Source organism: Rhipicephalus microplus, unplaced genomic scaffold (assembly GCF_043290135.1).
Source record: "Rhipicephalus microplus isolate Deutch F79 unplaced genomic scaffold, USDA_Rmic scaffold_34, whole genome shotgun sequence".
Classification (NCBI taxonomy): Eukaryota; Metazoa; Arthropoda; class Arachnida; order Ixodida; family Ixodidae; genus Rhipicephalus; species Rhipicephalus microplus.
Window position 1 is genome coordinate 4,831,692 of NW_027464607.1, and position 19,557 is coordinate 4,851,248.

At 42.3% G+C, this 19,557-nt stretch overlaps 1 protein-coding gene across 1 annotated transcript in view; it reads left to right on the forward strand.

Moving 5' to 3' along the window:
- The window catches only part of LOC119165910 (golgin subfamily A member 1), a 687,968-nt gene that overhangs the window by 552,064 nt on the left and 116,347 nt on the right, over window positions 1–19,557 (forward strand). The window contains exon 15 of the mRNA XM_075884494.1: window positions 2,091–2,251. Within this exon, the coding sequence (XP_075740609.1) occupies window positions 2,091–2,251 (161 nt within the window). The remainder of the gene's footprint in view (window positions 1–2,090; window positions 2,252–19,557) is intronic.

Below are 19,557 nucleotides of genomic sequence, written 5' to 3' on the forward strand. Positions count from 1 at the left end.
CGTGTTCTTCCCTACGGATATATATATATGTATATATTGTTTTACATCAAAGTTGTTACAGAAGCATGACAAACAGACTAAGTTTGCAAAATGTGTTGGACTAGTCAAGCATCATTATGATTATTAATACTAACTGTATCTGTAACAACTTTTATGTAAGACTGATAGCATTTATTACGACTTTGTCAGCTTTGAGCTCATTTATGCCACAAGAACAGACATTTCAGGTGTATAACTCATTTAGCCCATTTTACTTTTGAAATTTCCAAGGCTGACTCTTTTGGTGAAAAATATAAATATAGCATACAGTACTCCTGCCGATTATAAACTGCTGCTTCGGCAGGATGTAAATTTGGCAGTGGCAGCTTTTGCAATTTGGTGCTCAGGTAAATCGCTTCTGTATGATTTCTATTACAGGTATTCACATTTTAATTATAGGTAGGTAGCTCATCTTACTGAGAGTTCAGTGACAATCTGCTTCATTGTTTGTTTCATGCTTTTTGATTGATGTGTTGGATTTAACGTCCCAAAACCACCATATGATTATGAGAGACGCCATAGTGGAGGGCTCTGGAAATTTCAACCACCTGGGGTTCTTTAACGTGCACCTAAATCTAAGCCCAAGGGCCTGCAGCATTTTCGCCTCCATCGAAAACGCATCCACGGCAGCTGGGATTTTATCCTGCGATCTGTGGGTCAGGAGCCAAGTACCTTAGCCACCGTGGCGGGGCGTTTCATGCTTTGAAGGAGCTTTTTATGTGCAACGTATTTGATAAGCATTCATTTTTATACGATGCTTAGATGACACTCAAAACACCAGAGTCATTTAGAATATCTTGCTATCTGCTTCAAAAACACCTATGGCTACTCCAAAACACCATTTTTTTTACTCCAGAATCTGCTCTTAAAATCAAAATGTTGCTTTCATCACTGCCAAAGAGCATATTCTGATCACTTGAGGACTTTGCAATGTATAATTTCACTGAGCAGATTCCAAAGCCCACCTCAAAATTTACATTCAGAAGGCGCACCTGAAGCTTGGCAGCCGAATGCCACAGCTTCCGAGAGGTTGTAGGTAAAATTATATCAGAAAAAAATGACTGCATGCTGAATTGAGTGGTGAAATAGAAAGTTATAGCCCTAAAGATACTGGTGAAGATGTACGTGGATAAGGCTACAACAATTGTAAATTTTTCAAAAGATAGCAGACATGTTCTCTTTAGAGGTTTAATTGTAGTCATAGATGTGCAGTGTCTCATGGTTGCAAGTGCACAGATCACTTGTTGACAGCACATGCATGTGACACTAACCCACAAGCACTATAGCAAGAACCTGAAAGCTGGCAAGGACCTGAATCCTGTGTACTTTTTAGCTGTTTTCCACAGCAATCAATTAGGGGAGTTATATTGTGTAGAGGTAACCGAACTGGTGGTTGCACCTGCTGAAGCCCAGTAAATAAAATAACATTCATGTCAGTAATCAGGTCCTATGGTAAATTGCACATTGTGGTGAGGGTGTCTCAGCTAATGTTAATCAAGCCATAAAAAGGAGTACTATCGTTGACTAAAACTTGTGCAGTATTGTTCCCATTCATCCTGCACAACTCAAATATGTTATTGTAACTAATTATCTGCACTAATAAAAACAAGCTTCCCTGCTGTATAGGAATATTGATTCATGGAGAAAATGGAAATTCCTACTGTGCAGTGCAGTTGTATGATTGTGAGCCTCACTCCGTCTTGCGGGAAACACAATGTTCACTTGTTTGCAAGTTCTCTCATTTTTATGTATGTTACACAACTATGAAAACGGCACAAGTAAAAGTTGTCCACTTTCACTGTTCTAGCCTTAAGAATGTACAAACGTGCCACAGTATACTTGTGAGGCCATGGCATTTGTAACAGTGTGAAGATAAATCCACGAGAAACACAATCTGGTGAATGGAGGTGCCTGTGTGTTTTGGACAGGTAGTAATTGCATTTTTTTCAGTAAAGCCTTTGTGTGCTTCTTCGCAAGACCATCAAGCTGCATACATACCGATGAGACAGATGATTGATTTAACTGTTTTTCTTGGTGCATGAAATATGCAGAGCTTGCAAAGCTGAAAAAACTGCTGGCCTCGGCTGAGATGGAGAATAAGTGCCTGATGAAGGAGCTTGAGACCAGGCAGCAGCAAGCTGATAAACAACAATCCAGGCTAGAAGAGGAGGTGACGCAGCTGCAGAAATTCCTGCAGAGTGCCACAGAAAAGGTAATATAAAGTGAAAATGGCATGAAACTTTCTCTTTTTCACCCTGGTCGCAGAAACTTTGTGGCAATTTTTTTTATCTAGATGCCCTTGTGCCATTGAGATGTTTTTTTTTTATGTATTGGTTTAGCTGCAGAGTGATTAACCTGTGGGTGATTCGACATATCTTCCGGGTGCTACCTTTGCAGCTTGTGCTTGGTATGCTTATTTGAAAAATACAGAGCTATACTAAGCCTTTTTTCTGTGGGCCTATGCTGAAATCCAAAGTGCCTGGCACCAGAAAACCTAAACATGTGTTAGGTTCCTCCAATTTGTGCCTTTTTTGAATCCGTCAAAAGAATCTTGGTTCATTAATTGCACTAAAATATTTGTGAGAAGAGGAAGAGCATATGTCTTTAGTTTTAAACAGTAGTGCAAAATAACAAAAACAAAAACGCCGACCAAGGTGAAATACACAGAACTTAAAAAGACGTTTCGGCTTCCCACGCGGGAGCCTTGTTCACAGTTTGAAACAGTGTAATTAAAAAAACATATCAAAATGATGGCAAGCAACACGAGAAAAATATAGGGCTTTGAAAAGAAATGTAGCACCATATACCACATTTACTCCAATAAAGATACCTAGTTTGAGCACTGACTGTGTATGTAGTTCATCATCTTAGCCTGTGCATACAAGTCATCGTAGTCATCCTCATTGCGTTCTTTCACCGGATGTGCGGTTTTTGGCTAATGCACTTGTGTTGTAAATAGTATAGGAAACGTTTCGTGGTATATGGCATCATCTCACGATATCCTATATATATATATATATATATATATATGGCACAACGGGAGCGTTGTCAACAAGGATAGATATATTTATTTCCCAACAGTTTCGGGAGGGGTCCTCCCTTCATCAGGGGATGAGTTATACTCATGGGATGATGAAGGGAGGACCCCTCCCGAAACTGTTGGGAAATAAATATATTTATCCTTGTTGACAACGATCCCGTTGTGCCATATCCCGTACCTTCAAGAAGACTAACTGGACCATTGAATTATTACTCCCACTATATATATATATACTCCCACTAATATATATATATATATATATATATATATATATATATATATATATATATATATATATATATATATATATATGAACTTTTAATTTTTCCTGCATTTCAGCCGGCGACCGGCCTTTATCATGGAAAACACGATACAAAAATGCGCTTTTCTTAAGTAGGCATGGTATATCAAGGGCCCCTGACACGTGAACTATCACTATCATACACTATCTACTGTGACGTGGTGAGTAATGAACGGTGAGCAGAGAATGTCAAAGCAATGTCAAAGAAAGATTATAAGAATGCATGAATGGTGTTAACATCAAGTAGATCACATGAATAGCAGTTTGAAAAGTTCAGTAATATCTACAAACAAAACTATCAAATCCATACAGCAAATCACACGCACAAAAAAAAGACAGAAAAGTATAGCAGAAAATTGAATGGAACAAGATGCGTAACGAAGAATTTTATGGGGCACAAACAGAATTGATGACACGAAGTCAAGAAATTCACTGCACCGAAAAGGAGTAGTGAAAATCTGCGTGTACAGTGATTATGAACAGACTGTGATGAAACTAGTACTTAGTTCTGCGCCGAAAGAAACGTCAGTTTGCCTGGATTTTCATTTATACCGGTTAAGATCGCGTTGAACTTGTGTATCAGAAATGACTCGCACAGTTCGTTATCATAGTGTGAAGGGAAACCTGATTCCAGTATAGTAGCTCTTAGTTTATTGAATGAGTGACCAGGAATGTTAACGTGCTTAGACAAAGGTAGATTGGGTAGGCTTGTGGCATATGACTTATGGTTATTAAAGCACAGTCTAAAAGGCGTTTCAGTGTGTCCGATGTATTGGAGTTTGCACAAAGAGCATTCAAGCATGTACACAATGTTGCTTGTGTCGCAGTCAAAATCCCCTTTAATTTTTAGATGAAAAATTGATGCTGTACTCTTAATCAAAGTTGTCTTCGTCATATGGTTACAAACTTTGCAACGGGGTTTGTTGCATGGATGACAACCAAAAAAAGTGGTGGCGTTAATCCTTGATGAGGTTAGTATGTCGCGTAAGTTCTTCGATCTGCGATATACCACACGTGGGGGATCAGGAAAAATTTTTTTAAGATGATCATTCTGTATTAGTATGTTGTAATGCTTCTGCAGATTACTGTTGATGTTTAGTGCTGATGCGGAATGTGTTATAAACAGGCTCGTGCTTGAGGGTGCGGCATTCTTCTTCCGAATAAAGAGTTTCTTACGGTCAATGTCTTCAGCCTGTTTAATAGCATCGTTAATGATTTGTGGGGAAATTTTTGTTTCTGTAGGGTCTCCCAAAGTTTGGTGCAGTTATCTGTAAAATCTGCATTTTTCGAACATATTTTCTTAAAACGCAGTGCCTGACCATAGGGGATTGCCGTTTTGCAGTGCTTTGGATGTGTATCAAATATTTTTGAAGAATCACGATCCAGACGCATTGGATTCTTTTCGGGAATATATAGAAATAACTTAACTAAAATTATGAAAAAAGCGAAGCGCAGTTATTATTCTTGCATGTTCGAGGGCGTCTCAGGGGTCAAGGAGATGTGGAGCAAGTTAAATTCAATTACTGCATTACATAAAGTTAAATTTAATGTAGAAGAGATAACTGAAGGCGATAGAACATACAGGAGCAAAGCATTGGCTGAGAAATTCAATAAACACCTGACTTTCTTAGTAGACAGTGTCAGGGACACTACCGCACTACATTACATGTCCGCACAGACAGTAGCTTCGTCAGTTTATCTTTCCCCAACAGATGAATACGAGGTTATGGGTGTTTTCAAAAATCTAAAGAAAAGAAATTAGAAGGTATTGATGGTTTAAAGATGGCCCCAGTCTGTCCTGTCATAGATATATTAGTCATGCCCTTAACATACATTTATAACCTAATTTTAGGCACAGGTATTTTCCCAGAACGTATGAAGCATGCAAAAGTTACAGTGCTGTTTAAGGGAGGAGGCAAAAATGATTTGAAGAACTATAGGCCCATATCTGTTCTACCATTGTTTTCAAAGCCCATAGAAAAGTTAATATTTATAAGACTGTCGAACTTCTTTGCAAAACATTTGATAATTACTCCAGCCCAGTACGGTTTTAGGTCAGTGCTGTCGACAGAGGTAGCATTGTTACGTCAAAAGGAAATTATATTAGGTAATATAGAGGACAGGAAAATTACGCTAGGCATATTTGTTGACTTCTCCAAAGCCTTTGACCGGATAAATCACAATACCCTCTTACAAAAATTGCCCTATTGTGGCATTAGAGAAAATACGCTAAACTTAATCACCAGTTATTTGAGAAATAGGCTACAGTGTGTAAGTATAAACACAGAACAATCATCTTTTCAAAAACTTGCTCAAGGTGTACCCCAAGGTAGTATATTGGGGCCGTTACTTTTTATCACTTATGTCAACGGCATTATAAACATAAATCACACAATTAAATATGTCATATATGTGGATGGAGACCAGGCAGTAGGAGATTATGGCATCGGCGCTAGAAACGCCAGAGGAGAGCTACTAGTAGAATTCGCAGAACGCAATAATTTGCGGATTTTGAATACCTTCTACCGAAAACGAGAAAACCGCAAGTGGACATGGAGGAGCCCTAATGGCGAGAATAAGAACGAAATAGACTTTATAATGACTGCACACCCAGAAATCGTGCAGGATGTGTGGAAGTGGTTGGCAAGGTACGATGCAGTGACCATAGAATGGTACGGTGTCGAATTCGCCTAGACTTGAAGAAGGAACGACAGAAACTGATACGCAAGAAGCCAATCAATGAGCTAGCACTGAGAGGGAAAGTACAGGAATTCAGAGTGTCGCTGCAGAACAGGTACTCGGCTCTTAGTGAGGAAACCAACCTTAGCGTAGATACAATGAATGATAATCTGACGAGTATCATTACGGAGTGTGCAGTGGAAGTTGGAGGCACGGTAGTTAGACAGGACACTGACAAGCTTTCCCAGGAAACGAAGAACCTAATTAAGAAGCGTCAAGTCATAAAAGTCTCAAGTACAACAGACAAAATAGAACTGGCAGAGCTTTCGAAGTTGATTAATAGACGTAAGGTATGCGATGTAAGAAGGTATAACATGGAGAGAATTGAACACGCTCTGAAAAACGGAGGAAGTGTCAAAGCATTGAAGAGGAAACTTGGGATAGGCAAAAGTCGGATGTATGCACTAAGGGACAAAGAAGGCAAAATAACTACCAATATGGATAGGATAGTTAAAATAGCGGAGGAGTTTTACAGAGATCTGTACAGTAGCCGAGACAACCACGACCTTAATACTATAAGAGCTAGCAGTAACCCAGATTACACCCCACCAGTAATGATAGAAGAAGTCAGAAAAGCTTTGGAGAGCATGCAAAGGGGCAAAGCTGCTGGTGAGGATCAGGTAACATCAGATCTGCTGAAAGATGGAGGACAGATTGTGTTAGAAAAACTAGCGACTCTGTTTACGAGGTGTCTCCTGACGGGAAGGGTACCAGAGTCTTGGAAGAACGCTAACATCATCTTAATACATAAGAAAGGAGATGACAAGGACTTGAAGAATTACAGGCCGATCAGCTTGCTCTCTGTAGTATACAAGCTATTTACAAAGGTAATTGCTAACAGAGTAAAGAAAACATTAGAATTCAATCAACCAAAGGAGCAAACAGAGTAAAGAAAACATTAGAATTCAATCAACTAAAGGAACAAGCAGGATTTCGAACAGGCTACTCAACAATTGACCACATTCATACTATCAATCAGGTAATAGAGAAATGCTCAGAGTATAACCAACCACTATACATAGCGTTCATAGATTACGAGAAGGCATTTGATTCAGTAGAAATATCAGCCGTCATGCAGACACTGCGGAATCAGGGCGTAGATGAAGTATATATAAACATTCTGGAAGAAATCTACAGGGGATCAACCACTACCATAGTGCTTCATAAGGAAAGCAACATAATACCAATCAAGAAGGGTGTAAGGCAGGGGGACACAATCTCCCCAATGCTATTTACCGCGTGCTTACAGGAGGTTTTCAGAAACCTAGAATGGGAACAGTTAGGGATAAGAGTTAATGGAGAATACCTTAGTAACCTGCGCTTCGCCGATGACATTGCATTGCTGAGTAACTCAGGGGACGAATTGCAACTCATGATTACGGAGATAGACAAGGAGAGCAGAAAGGTGGGTCTTAAAATTAATCTGCAGAAAACGAAAGTAATGTACAAAAACCTCGGAAAGGAGCAGCGCTTCGAGATAGGTAATAGTGCACTTGAAGTTGTAAAAGACTATGTCTACTTAGGGCAGGTAATAACCGCAGAGCCTAACCACGAGATTGAAGTAACTAGAAGAATAAGAATGGGGTGGAGCACATTCGGCAAGCACTCTCAAGTTATGACAGGTAGATTGCCACTATCCCTCAAGCGGAAGGTATATAACAGCTGTATCTTGCCGGTACTTAGCTACGGAGCAGAAACCTGGAGACTTACAAAGAGGGTTCAGCTTAAATTAAGGACGACGCAGCGAGCAATGGAAAGAAAAATGGTAGGTGTTACCTTAAGAGACAAGAAGAGAGCAGAGTGGATTAGGGGACAAACGGGGGTTAAGGATATCATAGTTGAAATAAAGAAGAGGAAATGGACATGGGCCGGGCATGTATTGCGTAGACAGGATAACCGCTGGTCATTAAGGGTAACTAACTGGATTCCCAGAGAAGGGAAGCGGGTTAGGTGGAGACAGAAGGTTAGGTGGGCAGATGAGATTAAGAAGTTTGCGGGTATAAATTGGCAGCAGCAAGCACAGGACCGGGTTAACTGGCGGAACATGGGAGAAGCCTTTGTCCTGCAGTGGACGTAGTCAGGCTGATGATGATGAGAATGATGATGATATGTGGATGACACTTCCTTGTTTTTCACAGGTGTGGATGTAAATGACCTAATTTCAGCAGCAAACACGACACTAGATGACTTGTATGCATGGGCGACTGCTAACTCCCTACAAATCAACTGTTCAAATACCAAAGCCGTCCTATTTCGTTCAAAAGGAACAACGTACGAAGCTACTTCAAAACTACACCTGCACGATTCTGTGATTGATTTTTCTTCGACCCCTAAAGCAGTGGGAATTGTTTTTCATGAGAATATATTATGGGATTAACAAACCGAAATGGTAAGAAAAAAGTTAAGTAAGGTACTAGGCATGCTTGGGAGATGTCAGTCATTTTTACCGACTACTCAGATGCTAATGATATACAACACGCTTTTTTCTTCCCAGTTACGCTATGGTCTTTTAATGTGGGGTACTGGCACCTTGCACTCTAAGCAGAAATTACTCACACTACAAAAAAAATGCATCACGTTATATTGCAATTGCCGAATATAATGCACATACCTTGTCTTAATTCAACAATTTCAGAGTCATAAGATTTGACAACATGTGTGAATATTGTTTACTAGCGTCTTTAAAAACTGAAATGAACAAAACAAGTAAGAATCTTATCTTCATACCATGCTTAGAGCGCATCACCTTGTGTCGACCTACTAGACAGAGTGATTATTGGAAGGTTCCTCAATGCCGAACAAACTATGGTCTACAAATGCTGAAACATTCACTCCCCCACATACTAAATAAATTCATTTTATCATTGGAAAAATTGCACCTTCTTTCACTACAGGATATGTCGAATATTTTTTTACTTTCATGACGCAAGAGAGATTTAGCCATTTCCAAAGATTTGTTTTTATGTTCTGCTTATTTCTATTTTTTTCGTATTTCATCAAAGAGTGCGATCCTATCAACATTTCTTAAAATTTTATGTATGCAATATTTCTTATTGGTACCACTTTAAACTATGTATTTGTGTCTGTTTTGTTGTTTCCAGGACTTTATGATTGCTGTCACTTTTTCTGCCTTGTGTTGGGATGTGGGGCTAGTCAAGCTGCGTTTTTATCGCAGCTTTTTTCCCGCATTCCACACCACACATTGTATGGTGTAACACTGTGGTGAAATAAACTTAAAAAAACTATTGAAATGTAGGTATGACTGTTTATCCGTAGGTTTTCCAAAGAGTTTAGTCGTCACTTTATTAGCACGTATAGTAACCGTGACATCAAGAAAATTTATTGCTGTGCTTGAGTATGATTCCGAAAAAGAGATGGTGGGATGAGCCTTGTTGAAGTCTGCAATGAACGACAGAAGTTCTGTCGCTCCGTGCTGCCAGATCAGAAAGGCGTCGTCAATATAACGCTTATAATAAAACGGTTTGAGACTGCATGCGTCTAAGAATTTATCTTCGAGTTGGCCCTTGAGGATATTTGCGTAGCTTGGGCCAATTTTTTACCCATAGAAGTGCCACTAACCTGTACATAATGCACACCGTCAAATTCAAAATTGTTTAATGTCAGGATTAGTTATAGTAACCGCACTAGTGTGTTGTTGTCCACCACTTTGTTAGAAACTTTTTCTTCATAAGCCTCCAATATTGCTTGAATGCCATCAATATGCGGGATGTTCGTATAGAGTGAGGCTACGTCTAGTGTCACAAAAAATGAACCAAGTGGCACATCGAAGTCAATGATGTCAAGCAAGAAATGGTTTGTAACTTTCAGGTATGAATTCAATGTGGGTGGGATATTCTTAATGAGATTATCAGCGAATCTAGACATTTGTTCAGTGACGGTGCCAATGGCGGAAACAATAGGTCGGCCAGGATTATTTACTTTGTGTATTTTTGCAGGATATAAAATTGCCCCTGGATGGGGCTAAGAGGGATTAATGACCTTATAGCTCTCTCCCTGAGTTTGTCTTTTTTGGCAAGGCCTTTTATAGTATTGGAAACCATTTCCTTAAACTGGTCTGTCGGATCGTTGTAGAAATGGATATCATTCAGCTGTCTTTGAATCTCAGTAGTATAATCAGACTTATTCATTATTACTACAGGGCCACCTTTATCAGCTGGTTCGATAATTATGTTTTCGCGATCTTGCAGCTTATGGAGGGCTTTTTTTTCAGAAATGGACAGATTATGTTTAAAGGACGTGGGTTTCTTATAGGCCTCCAGAATGTCGCCTTGTACTGCTGAGATGTAGAGATCAAGAAACTTGTCACATTGTGTTGGAGGCGTCCAGTGCTCGCGCGATGGCATGTGCGAAGAAGATGGCCGTTCATGAAAGAATTCTCTTAAGCGTAGGTTTTGTGCAAAATTATTTAAATACTTTTCCCAGCTGCAAATGGTTAAAGCCACAAGTGGGAGGACAGAAGTTTAAACCCCGAGCAAGTACCGCTAATTCCAGTTCAGAAAGAATAACCTCAGAAATATTGACGATGTTAGTGGACTTATCTACCTCTGTATTATCAGAATCCGCTATTTCTTTTACAGCCGTCTCAAGAAGTATTTTGTCGCGGAGCAACTTTTTAGCATTCTTTGAGTGGATTTCAGTGTATTTACTTTGTTCATATTCGTTGAGGGCCCTGATCTCTGAAGTACTCATCGGATGCGAGGCGCGTAGTTGTCGCTCAGTGTTAACTAATGCTTTGGAGGGTTCTTTGTAATGGTCGATCACGACACATGTTAGGTCTAAAGAAGCATTTGTTAAGATTGCATCCCATTTGTCACCGTTGTAGCCTGACATTTTGGAAGTTGCTGGTTTCAACGAAAGTCGAAGCCCCTTAGGTACCGTCGAAGCAGTTACATAGGTACCAAGTGTGGACGCGTGGAGAGCATGGCGGATTCGTTTTTCAATAACCTCACTGATTTTACAAAAACTCGAATAGTTTGATAGATTGACTGCCGGTTACGGTACTAGTCAATTATTAGAGACCTTGCTGAATTTAGCACTTCTAAGTTTGTATGGGTGTGAAGCAGGAAGAGTGACAGACCTTTTTTGTGGTGGCTGCGTCTGCAAACTTGAAGCGTTGTTTGAAGAACACTGGCGCTCTGTAGTTTGACACCTGCTGAGAGAGTCACCGGTGTGCAGGTCTTGTGCTGGAGGCGGCCGGGTGGCGTACGCTTGCATTGAGTGACTGTTCAGCTGTCCAATGAAGGAGGGCCCCTTTGTGTATTGCTTCTGTTCGCCTGGTATGCGGTTGAACGAAGCTTGCTTCGGAGATACGCTGCGCTGTCGACTGCCCGAAGGTTGACGTTGTTGGTCCAGGGATGACAGCAGTCGATCGGGAGACTTCTGTTTTCGGGAACAGCTGGTTGCGTGATCAAGCCATGAGCAAGATATGACGTTGCGCATGTAACGAAGACAGAGTTGTCGGTTATGGCTCGCCATGAGTGTGACGCCCTTGTAGCTTGGATGTAGGCCGTCAGCAGCGAGAACACGCGCAGATGGGAACCACTCGAAACCGTGGTCCAGAAAAAATACAAGACGAGAGTGGCGGCAACAATCCCTCAGGCGGTGGTTAAATTCACATGCCTTTCGATTGCAGTGTTGTGCAGTCGCTGTGTTGGGGTTGCCACAGCGACGATTGGTACATCGGGGAAGGACCGAGCTTGCATGTATCTGGTGTATTTCAGGGCGTTGCGAAGCACTGAAGTTCAGCAGGTCTCTGTATTTGTCAAATGCCACACGACCGGTGTTGCGGGTGAGGTCATTAGTCCCGATGCTGAGGATAAGGGTCGTTGTTGACAGTGGCACAAAGTCCCGTAGCAGACGTACGTCGTCGATGCTGGCGCCACACTGTGTGACGAAGGCGGAACTGCTTTCTCTAGTAGGGTCGAAGTGCTGATAAAGGTACTTTGTTTGGGAGTCCCCTACAATGACAGTTGAAACCGCCGTCTTTGGGAACTTCCACTGTATAGTTTTGGTCACCGTCCGTTCGGGATCTATAAGGGCAAGGTATGAAAGAGAAGGTGTCCTTGGATCCAGTGGAAAAATACCAACTAGTGGAGGAAGGGCAAAAGGAAAACTTTTTATTTATCCTACGTTTCAGCCGGGAACCGGCCTTCATCAGGGAAAGCTCGATACAAAAATGCACTTTTCTTAAGTAGGCATGGTGTATCAAGGGCCCTTGACACATGAACTATCACTATCATACACTATCTACTGTGTATGATAGTGATAGTGTCATCACATCTGCGCGTGTTCTCGCTGCTGACGGCCTACATCCCAGCTATGAGGGCGTCGCACTGATGGCGAGCCATATCCGACAACTCTGTCTTCGTTACTTGCGCAACGTCATATCTGGCTCATGGCTTGATCACGCAACCAGCTGTTCCTGAAAACAGAAGTCTCCCGATCGACTGCCGTCATCCCTGAACCAACAACAAAGTCAACCCTCGGGCAGTCGACAGCGCAGCGCATCTCCGAAGCAAGCTTCGTTCAACCGCATACCAGGCGAACAGAAGCAATACACAAAGGGGCCCTCCTTCATTGGACAGCTGAACAGTCCCTCAATGCAAGCGTATGCCACCCGGCCGCCTCCAGCACAAGACCTGCACACCGGTGACTCTCTCAGCAGGTGTCAAACTACAGAGCGCCAGTGTTCTTCAAACAACGCTTCAAGTTTGCAGACGCAGCCACCACAAAAAAGGTCTGTCACTCTTCCTGCTTCACACCCATACAAACTTAGAAGTGCTAAATTCAGGAAGGTCTCTAATAATTTACTAGTACCGTGACCGGCAGTCAATCTATCAAACTATTCGAGTTTTTGTAAAATCAGTGAGGTTACTGAAAAACGAATCCGCCATGCTCTCCACGCGTCCACACTTGGTACCTATGTAACTGCTTCGATGGTACCTAAGGGGCTTCGACTTTCGTTGAAACCAGCAACTTCCAAAATGTCAGGCTACAACGGTGACAAATGGGATGCAATCTTAACAAATGCTTCTTTAGACCTAATACGTTGTGACGTCCCCGCAAACATGGACTAAACCCCGGTCCTTTCAAGATTTTTTCGCTCGTTTCTTAAACCCACGCATAAAAAAAAAAGGACAAGAAAACCTTCGGTGTAACGAATGGGCATTCGGGAGTGGAGTATTGGAAGGATTATTTCTACTGTTCTCGCCCCCCCCCCCCCCCCCCCGCGCAAACACGAGGACCGCCTTGTCGTCTACAGACAGTGTGACAGTGTAAGGTGGAGGTTCCGCGCGCACCCTTCAGATTTGTGGCATGGGGGAGCACCAGAGCACCTTTTATTGGTTCGGGGAATGTGACCCTGCCGCAGCGCCTGTGCCGGGTCCAGTCTGACTTCTGTCAGCCTCCGTGGCTCCAGGACTCATTACTGTGTTCTGCCCGGATGGCCACCCCCGGCGTTGAATGACGAAGAAGCGGCGGCTACGGAGAATTTCGCGGGAGACACCGAGCTGCATGGAAACGTTGAGACTTAATTGGTCTGGACATCGGCTCATCAAGTACCGGAAGCATCGGGACCATTGTTCACCCGTAATTAAAGTGTCTTTGGACGGCTCGCCCATCTCTCTCCCTGAGGCTTGAGTTTGAACATTGTTACTTGCTCGGCTTTGCTTGGGAGAGGGTTTTCCACTGGTGCGGGCCACGGGGGCGTGCGTCGAAGATGATACACTCCGACTGACAAGAAAATATGCCGCGTCGATAGTGGAGATTGGTTTGGTGCTCCGGTAGGGCGGAGTCGGGTCCTACAAAAAGGGACTACGAGACGATACGAGAGGGTCAGAGATACGATGCGATGAGCTCGAGATGGTAGAGAGACGGAATGGAAAAGGAAAATAACGATGCAAAGGGATAGCGATGAGAGGCGATGAGATGATGACTGGGGCAAGGACGGTACGATGAGGAATGAAAGTTAGGGATAGGAGGCGAGTGAATGGAGCGTTACGAAAGAGGACTAAGATGGAAATCAGTGAGAGGCACAACGAAGACGACGATGACGAAGACGATGAAAATGCTGACGAATTGGACAAAGACCCCAGGAAGAAGCCCTGAGCCCCGACTCGAACAGCCAGCTCCGAGGCCCCCATCAACATAGACCTTTCGTGAGACGGACTTTATGCACCTTATTTAGATTAGCTTTGCGGTAAGGGAGGTGGCGTGTTGAGACATTACGTGGTTTTATTCATTGATAACTTCATCATTTGTGTCGTGTGTTTTCTTTATATATGGATACCCTTGTATTGTTGCAGTTACTTTCTTTATGTGCCTGCCCTGTGTCGAACGTCGCGAGTGTCTAAATCATGTGTTATAATTTTTTGTAGTGGTTGACATACGCGGGTATATGATGTTTGCAGTTAGTAATAAATTAAATGAATCAGTAAACAGAAACAGGTCGTAACGTCTCTTACTTTCCGGCCCCAGCACGAATCCTTGTATGTGAGGGGAACCGGATAGACAAAGGGGTTGAGTGGTCTTCCCTCTCTTTGGTAATCGGTGGTGTAGCGGGGGACGTCTCAACGTGTCGTGATCGACCATTACAAAGAATTCTCCAAAGCATTAGTTAACACTGAGCGACAACTACGCGCCTCGCATCCGATGAGTACTTCAGAGATCAGGGCCCTCAACGAATACAAACAAAGTAAATACACTAAAATCCACTCAAAGAATGCTAAGAAGTTGCTCCGCGACAAAATACTTCTTGAGACGGCTGTAAGAGAAATAGCAGATTCTGATAATACAGAAGTAGATAAGTCCACTAACATCGTCAATATTTCTGAGGTTATTCTTTTCGAACTGGAATTAGCGGTACTTGCTCGGGGTTTAAACTTCTGTCCTCCCACTTGTGGCTTTAACCATTTGCAGCTGGGAAAAGGATTTAAATAATTTTCACAAAACCTACGCTTAAGAGAATTCTTTCATGAACGGCCATCTTCTTCGCACATGCCATCGCGCGAGCACTAGACGCCTTTAACACAATGTGACAAGTTTCTTGATCTCTACATCTTAGCAGTACAAGGCGACATTCTGGAGGCATATAAGAAACCCACGTCCTTTAAACATAATCTGTCCATTTCTGAAAAAAAAGCCCTCCATAAGCTGCAAGATCGCGAAAACATAATTATCAAACCAGCTGATAAAGGTGGCACTGTAGTAATAATGAATACCGTAATTACTCGAATCTAACGCGGACCTTTTTTCCGGTTAAGCGAGTTCATAAATCGCATGCGCGTTAGAATCGAGTACGAACAAAAAAATTACGGTCAATCTATTGCCATCGCAAATCCAAAATGGCCGCCCCCTACGTGCGTCGGCATGGTGCGTCGACTATTTCTGCCTATGTGTTTACCATGTGCGGCACTTCGTACGTGTGCTGAGGAGTTCGTCATCTAGTAGTGCATTAGCATCGACGACGTGGAAGGGCCGACTCCAAAAACTCGAGTGCACCACGATGCCGCTTTTAAAAGAAAAGTCATCGCGTGTGCAGAAACGGACGGAAATCGGGCCGCATCGCGGTCCTTCTCGAAACGTGCGTGCGGGACCGGCGGAAACAAAAGCAGAAGATTGTCGACAGCAAAGCTTCACGCAAAGGCTTCAGTGAACCACAGCAGGGTCGGTTTCCGCAAATTGAAGAGCTGCTCCGCGAGTATGTGCTTGAGGAGCGAGCGGCCCATGACGGCAGAACTGCTCCAAGTGCGGGCTATGCAATTAGTCTTAGAAAAAAGTCTAATGCGGAGCCTGTTTAAAGCGAGCAGGTGCTGGCTAATTAACTATATGAAGAGGAAAGGCTCTTCCCTCCGAAGGGGAACATGCATATGCGAAAACTTTTGCGGAGAAGTACGATGAAAAGCTTTACAGTTTTCAGAGGTTCGTGCTAAACTTGCGGCGCAACAACGGCTACCTGCTTGGGCAAATCTGGAATGCCGATCAGACGCCTCTTTACTTCGACATGCCTGGCACCACAACTGTCGAGAAGAAGGGGGCGAAGCAAGTTCGCGTGCTGACATCGGTCCACGGTAAAACTACAGTGACGGCAATGCTCTGTTACACGTCAGATGGGCACAAGCTTCGCCCGTACCTCATATTTAAATGGAAGACGCTCCCGAAAGGAGTCGTTTTTTCGAGTGGTGTGATCGTGCGGGCCAGCAAAAAAAAAAAAAAAAAAAAAAATGGGTGCGCGTTGCAATCGATGTCTTACGTTTTTTTTTTTTTTTTTCGCGGTGGAAATCGGGTGCGCGTTACAATCGAGGGCGCGGTAGAATCGAGTAAATACGGTAAGTCTGATTATACTACTGAGATTCAAAGACAGCTGAATGATATCTATGTATTTCTACAAGCACCTTGATGACGACCCGACAGACCAGTTCAAGTAAATGGTTTCCAGTACTATAAAAAGCCTTGCCAAAAAAGACAAACTCAGGGAGAGAGCTATAAGGTCATTAATTCCCCTTAGCCCCATCCAGGGGCAATTTTATATCCTGCCAAAATACACAAAGTAAATAATCCTGGCCGACCTATTGTTTCCGCTATTGGCAACGTCACTGAACCAATGTCTAGATTCGCTGATAATCTCATTAAGGATATCCCACCCACATAGAATTCATACCTGAAAGTTACAAACAATTTCTTGCTTGACATCATTGACCTCGATGTGCCACTTGGTTCATTGCTTGTGACACTAGACGTAGCCTCACTCTATACGAACATCCCGCAAATTGATAGCATTCAAGCAATACTGGAGGCTTATGAAGAAAAAGTTTCTAACAAAACGGTGGACAGGAACACACTAGCACGGTTACTATAACTAATCCTGACATTGAACAATTTTGAATTTGACGGTGTGCATTATGTACAGGTTAGTGGCACTTCTATGGGTACAAAATTGGACCAAGCTATGCAAATATCTTCATGGGCCAAATCGAAGATAAATTTTTAGACACACGCAGTCTCAAACCATTTTATTATAAGCGTTATATTGACGACGTCTTTCTGATCTAGCAGCACGGAGAGACAGAACTTCTGTCGTTCATTGCAAACTTCAACAAGGCTCATCCCACCATCTCTTTTTCGGAATCATACTCAAGCACAGCAATTCATTTTCTTGACGTCACGGTTACTATACGTGCTAATAAAGTGACAACTAAACTTTTTAGAAAACCTATGTATAGGCAGTCATACCTACATTTCAATACTTCACATCCAAAGCACTACAATACGGCAATCCCATATGGTCAAGCACTCGCGTTTTAAGAAAATATGTTCGAACAATTCAGATTTTACAGACAACTGCACCAAACTTCGGGAGGCCCTACAGAAACAAAAATATCCACCACAAATTATTAACGATGCTATTAAACGGGCTGAGGACATTGACCGTAAGGAACTTTTTATTCAGAAGAACGCCGCACCTTCAAGCACGAGCCTGGTTATAACACACTCCGCAACAGCACCGAACATCAACAGCATTCTTCAGAAGAATCACAACATACTAATACAGAGTGATCACCTTAAAAAAATTTTTTCTGATCCACCACATGTGGTATATCGCAGATCGAACAACTTATGCGACATACTAACCTCATCAAGGATTACCGCCACTACTTTTTCTGGTTGTCATCCATGCAACAAACCCCGTCGCAAACTTTGTAACCATAAAATGAAGACCACTTTGGTTAAGAGTACAGCATCAAACTTTCATCTAAAAGTTAAAGGGAATTTTGACTGCGACACAAGCAACATTGTGTACATCCTTTAATGCTCTTTGTGCAAACTCCAATACATCGGACACACTGAAACGCCTTTTAGACTGTGCTTTAGTAACCATTAGTCACATGCCACAAGCCTACCCAATCTACCTTTGTCTAAGCACATTAACATTTCTGGTCACTCATTCAATAAACTAAGAGCTACTGTACTGGAATCAGCTTTCGCTTCACACATATGATAGGGAACTGTGCGAGTCATTCCTGATACACAAGTTCAATGCGATCTTATCCGGTATAAATGAAAATCCAGGCAAACTGACACTTCTTTCGGCGCAAAAATAAGTTTTAGTTTTATCACAGTCTGTTCATAATCACTGTACACGCAAATTTTCACTACTCCTTTTCGGTGCAGTGAATTTCTTGACTTCGTGTTATCAATTCTCTTTGTGCCCCATGAAATTCTTAGTTACGCATCTCGTTCTACCCGAACGTTTTCTGCTATCCTTTTTGTCTTTTTTTTGTGCGTGTGATTTTCTGTATGGGTTTGATAGTTTTGTTTGTAGATATTACTGTACTTTTCAAACTGCTATTCATGTGATCTACTTGATGTAAACACCGTTCATGCATTCTCATAATCTTTCTTTGACATTCTCTGCTCACCGTTCATTACTCGCCACGTCATAGTGTATGATAGTGATAGTTCACGTGTCAGGGGTCTTTGATATACCATGCCTACTTAAGAAAAGCGCATTTTTGTATCGTGTTTTCCCTGATGAAAGCCGGTCCCCGGCTGAAACGTAGGAAAAATAAAAAGTTTTCGTTTTGCCCGTCCTCCACTTTTTGGTATTGCTCCACTAAATACAAGGGCACCTTCTCTTATATATATATATATATATATATATATATATATATATATATATATATATATATATATATATATATATATATATGTGTGTGTGTGTGTGTGTGTGTGTGTGTGTTGGTAGCATTTTAAGACCTTAATGGCAACACATGATAGAGGGAGAGTTTTTGAGCATGCGTCACTGGTGGGTCAAATCACATGCAGCGTGAAACTGTTTTCACCAAGGGCATCATGGGTCACTGGTGGGTCACGCCATCTAACACGAGAAAAGTAATCTGGTTCTTTATCACCTGTAGCTCCAAAATTGTACCTCTACATTCATCGGCAACAATGTGCTGGAGGTTAACTAGCCAATATAAGGTATGGTGGCTGCTTATGACTTTGAAGGGCCTGCTGGAGAGATTGGGGCGAAATTTTGACGTATTGATTGATTGATATGTGGGGTTTAACGTCCCAAAACCACTATGTGATTATGAAAGACGCCGTAGTGGAGGGCTCCGGAAATTTCGACCACCTGGGGATCTTTAACGTGCACCCAAATACGAGCACACGGGCACACAACATTTTCACCTTCATCGGAAATGCAGACGCCACAGCCGGGATTCGATCCCGCAACCTGCGGGTCAGCAGCCGAGTACCTTAGCCACTAGACCACCGCGGTGGGGCGAAATTTTGACGTAGCCCAAATTGTAGAATAGTTCGCTGCTGCCTTGGATAGGGATTAATTAGCATATGTTATAACCCTTTTTCTCTGTCGTTCCTGTGCATAAGGATGGCACCAAGTGCTATGCTGCTTGCA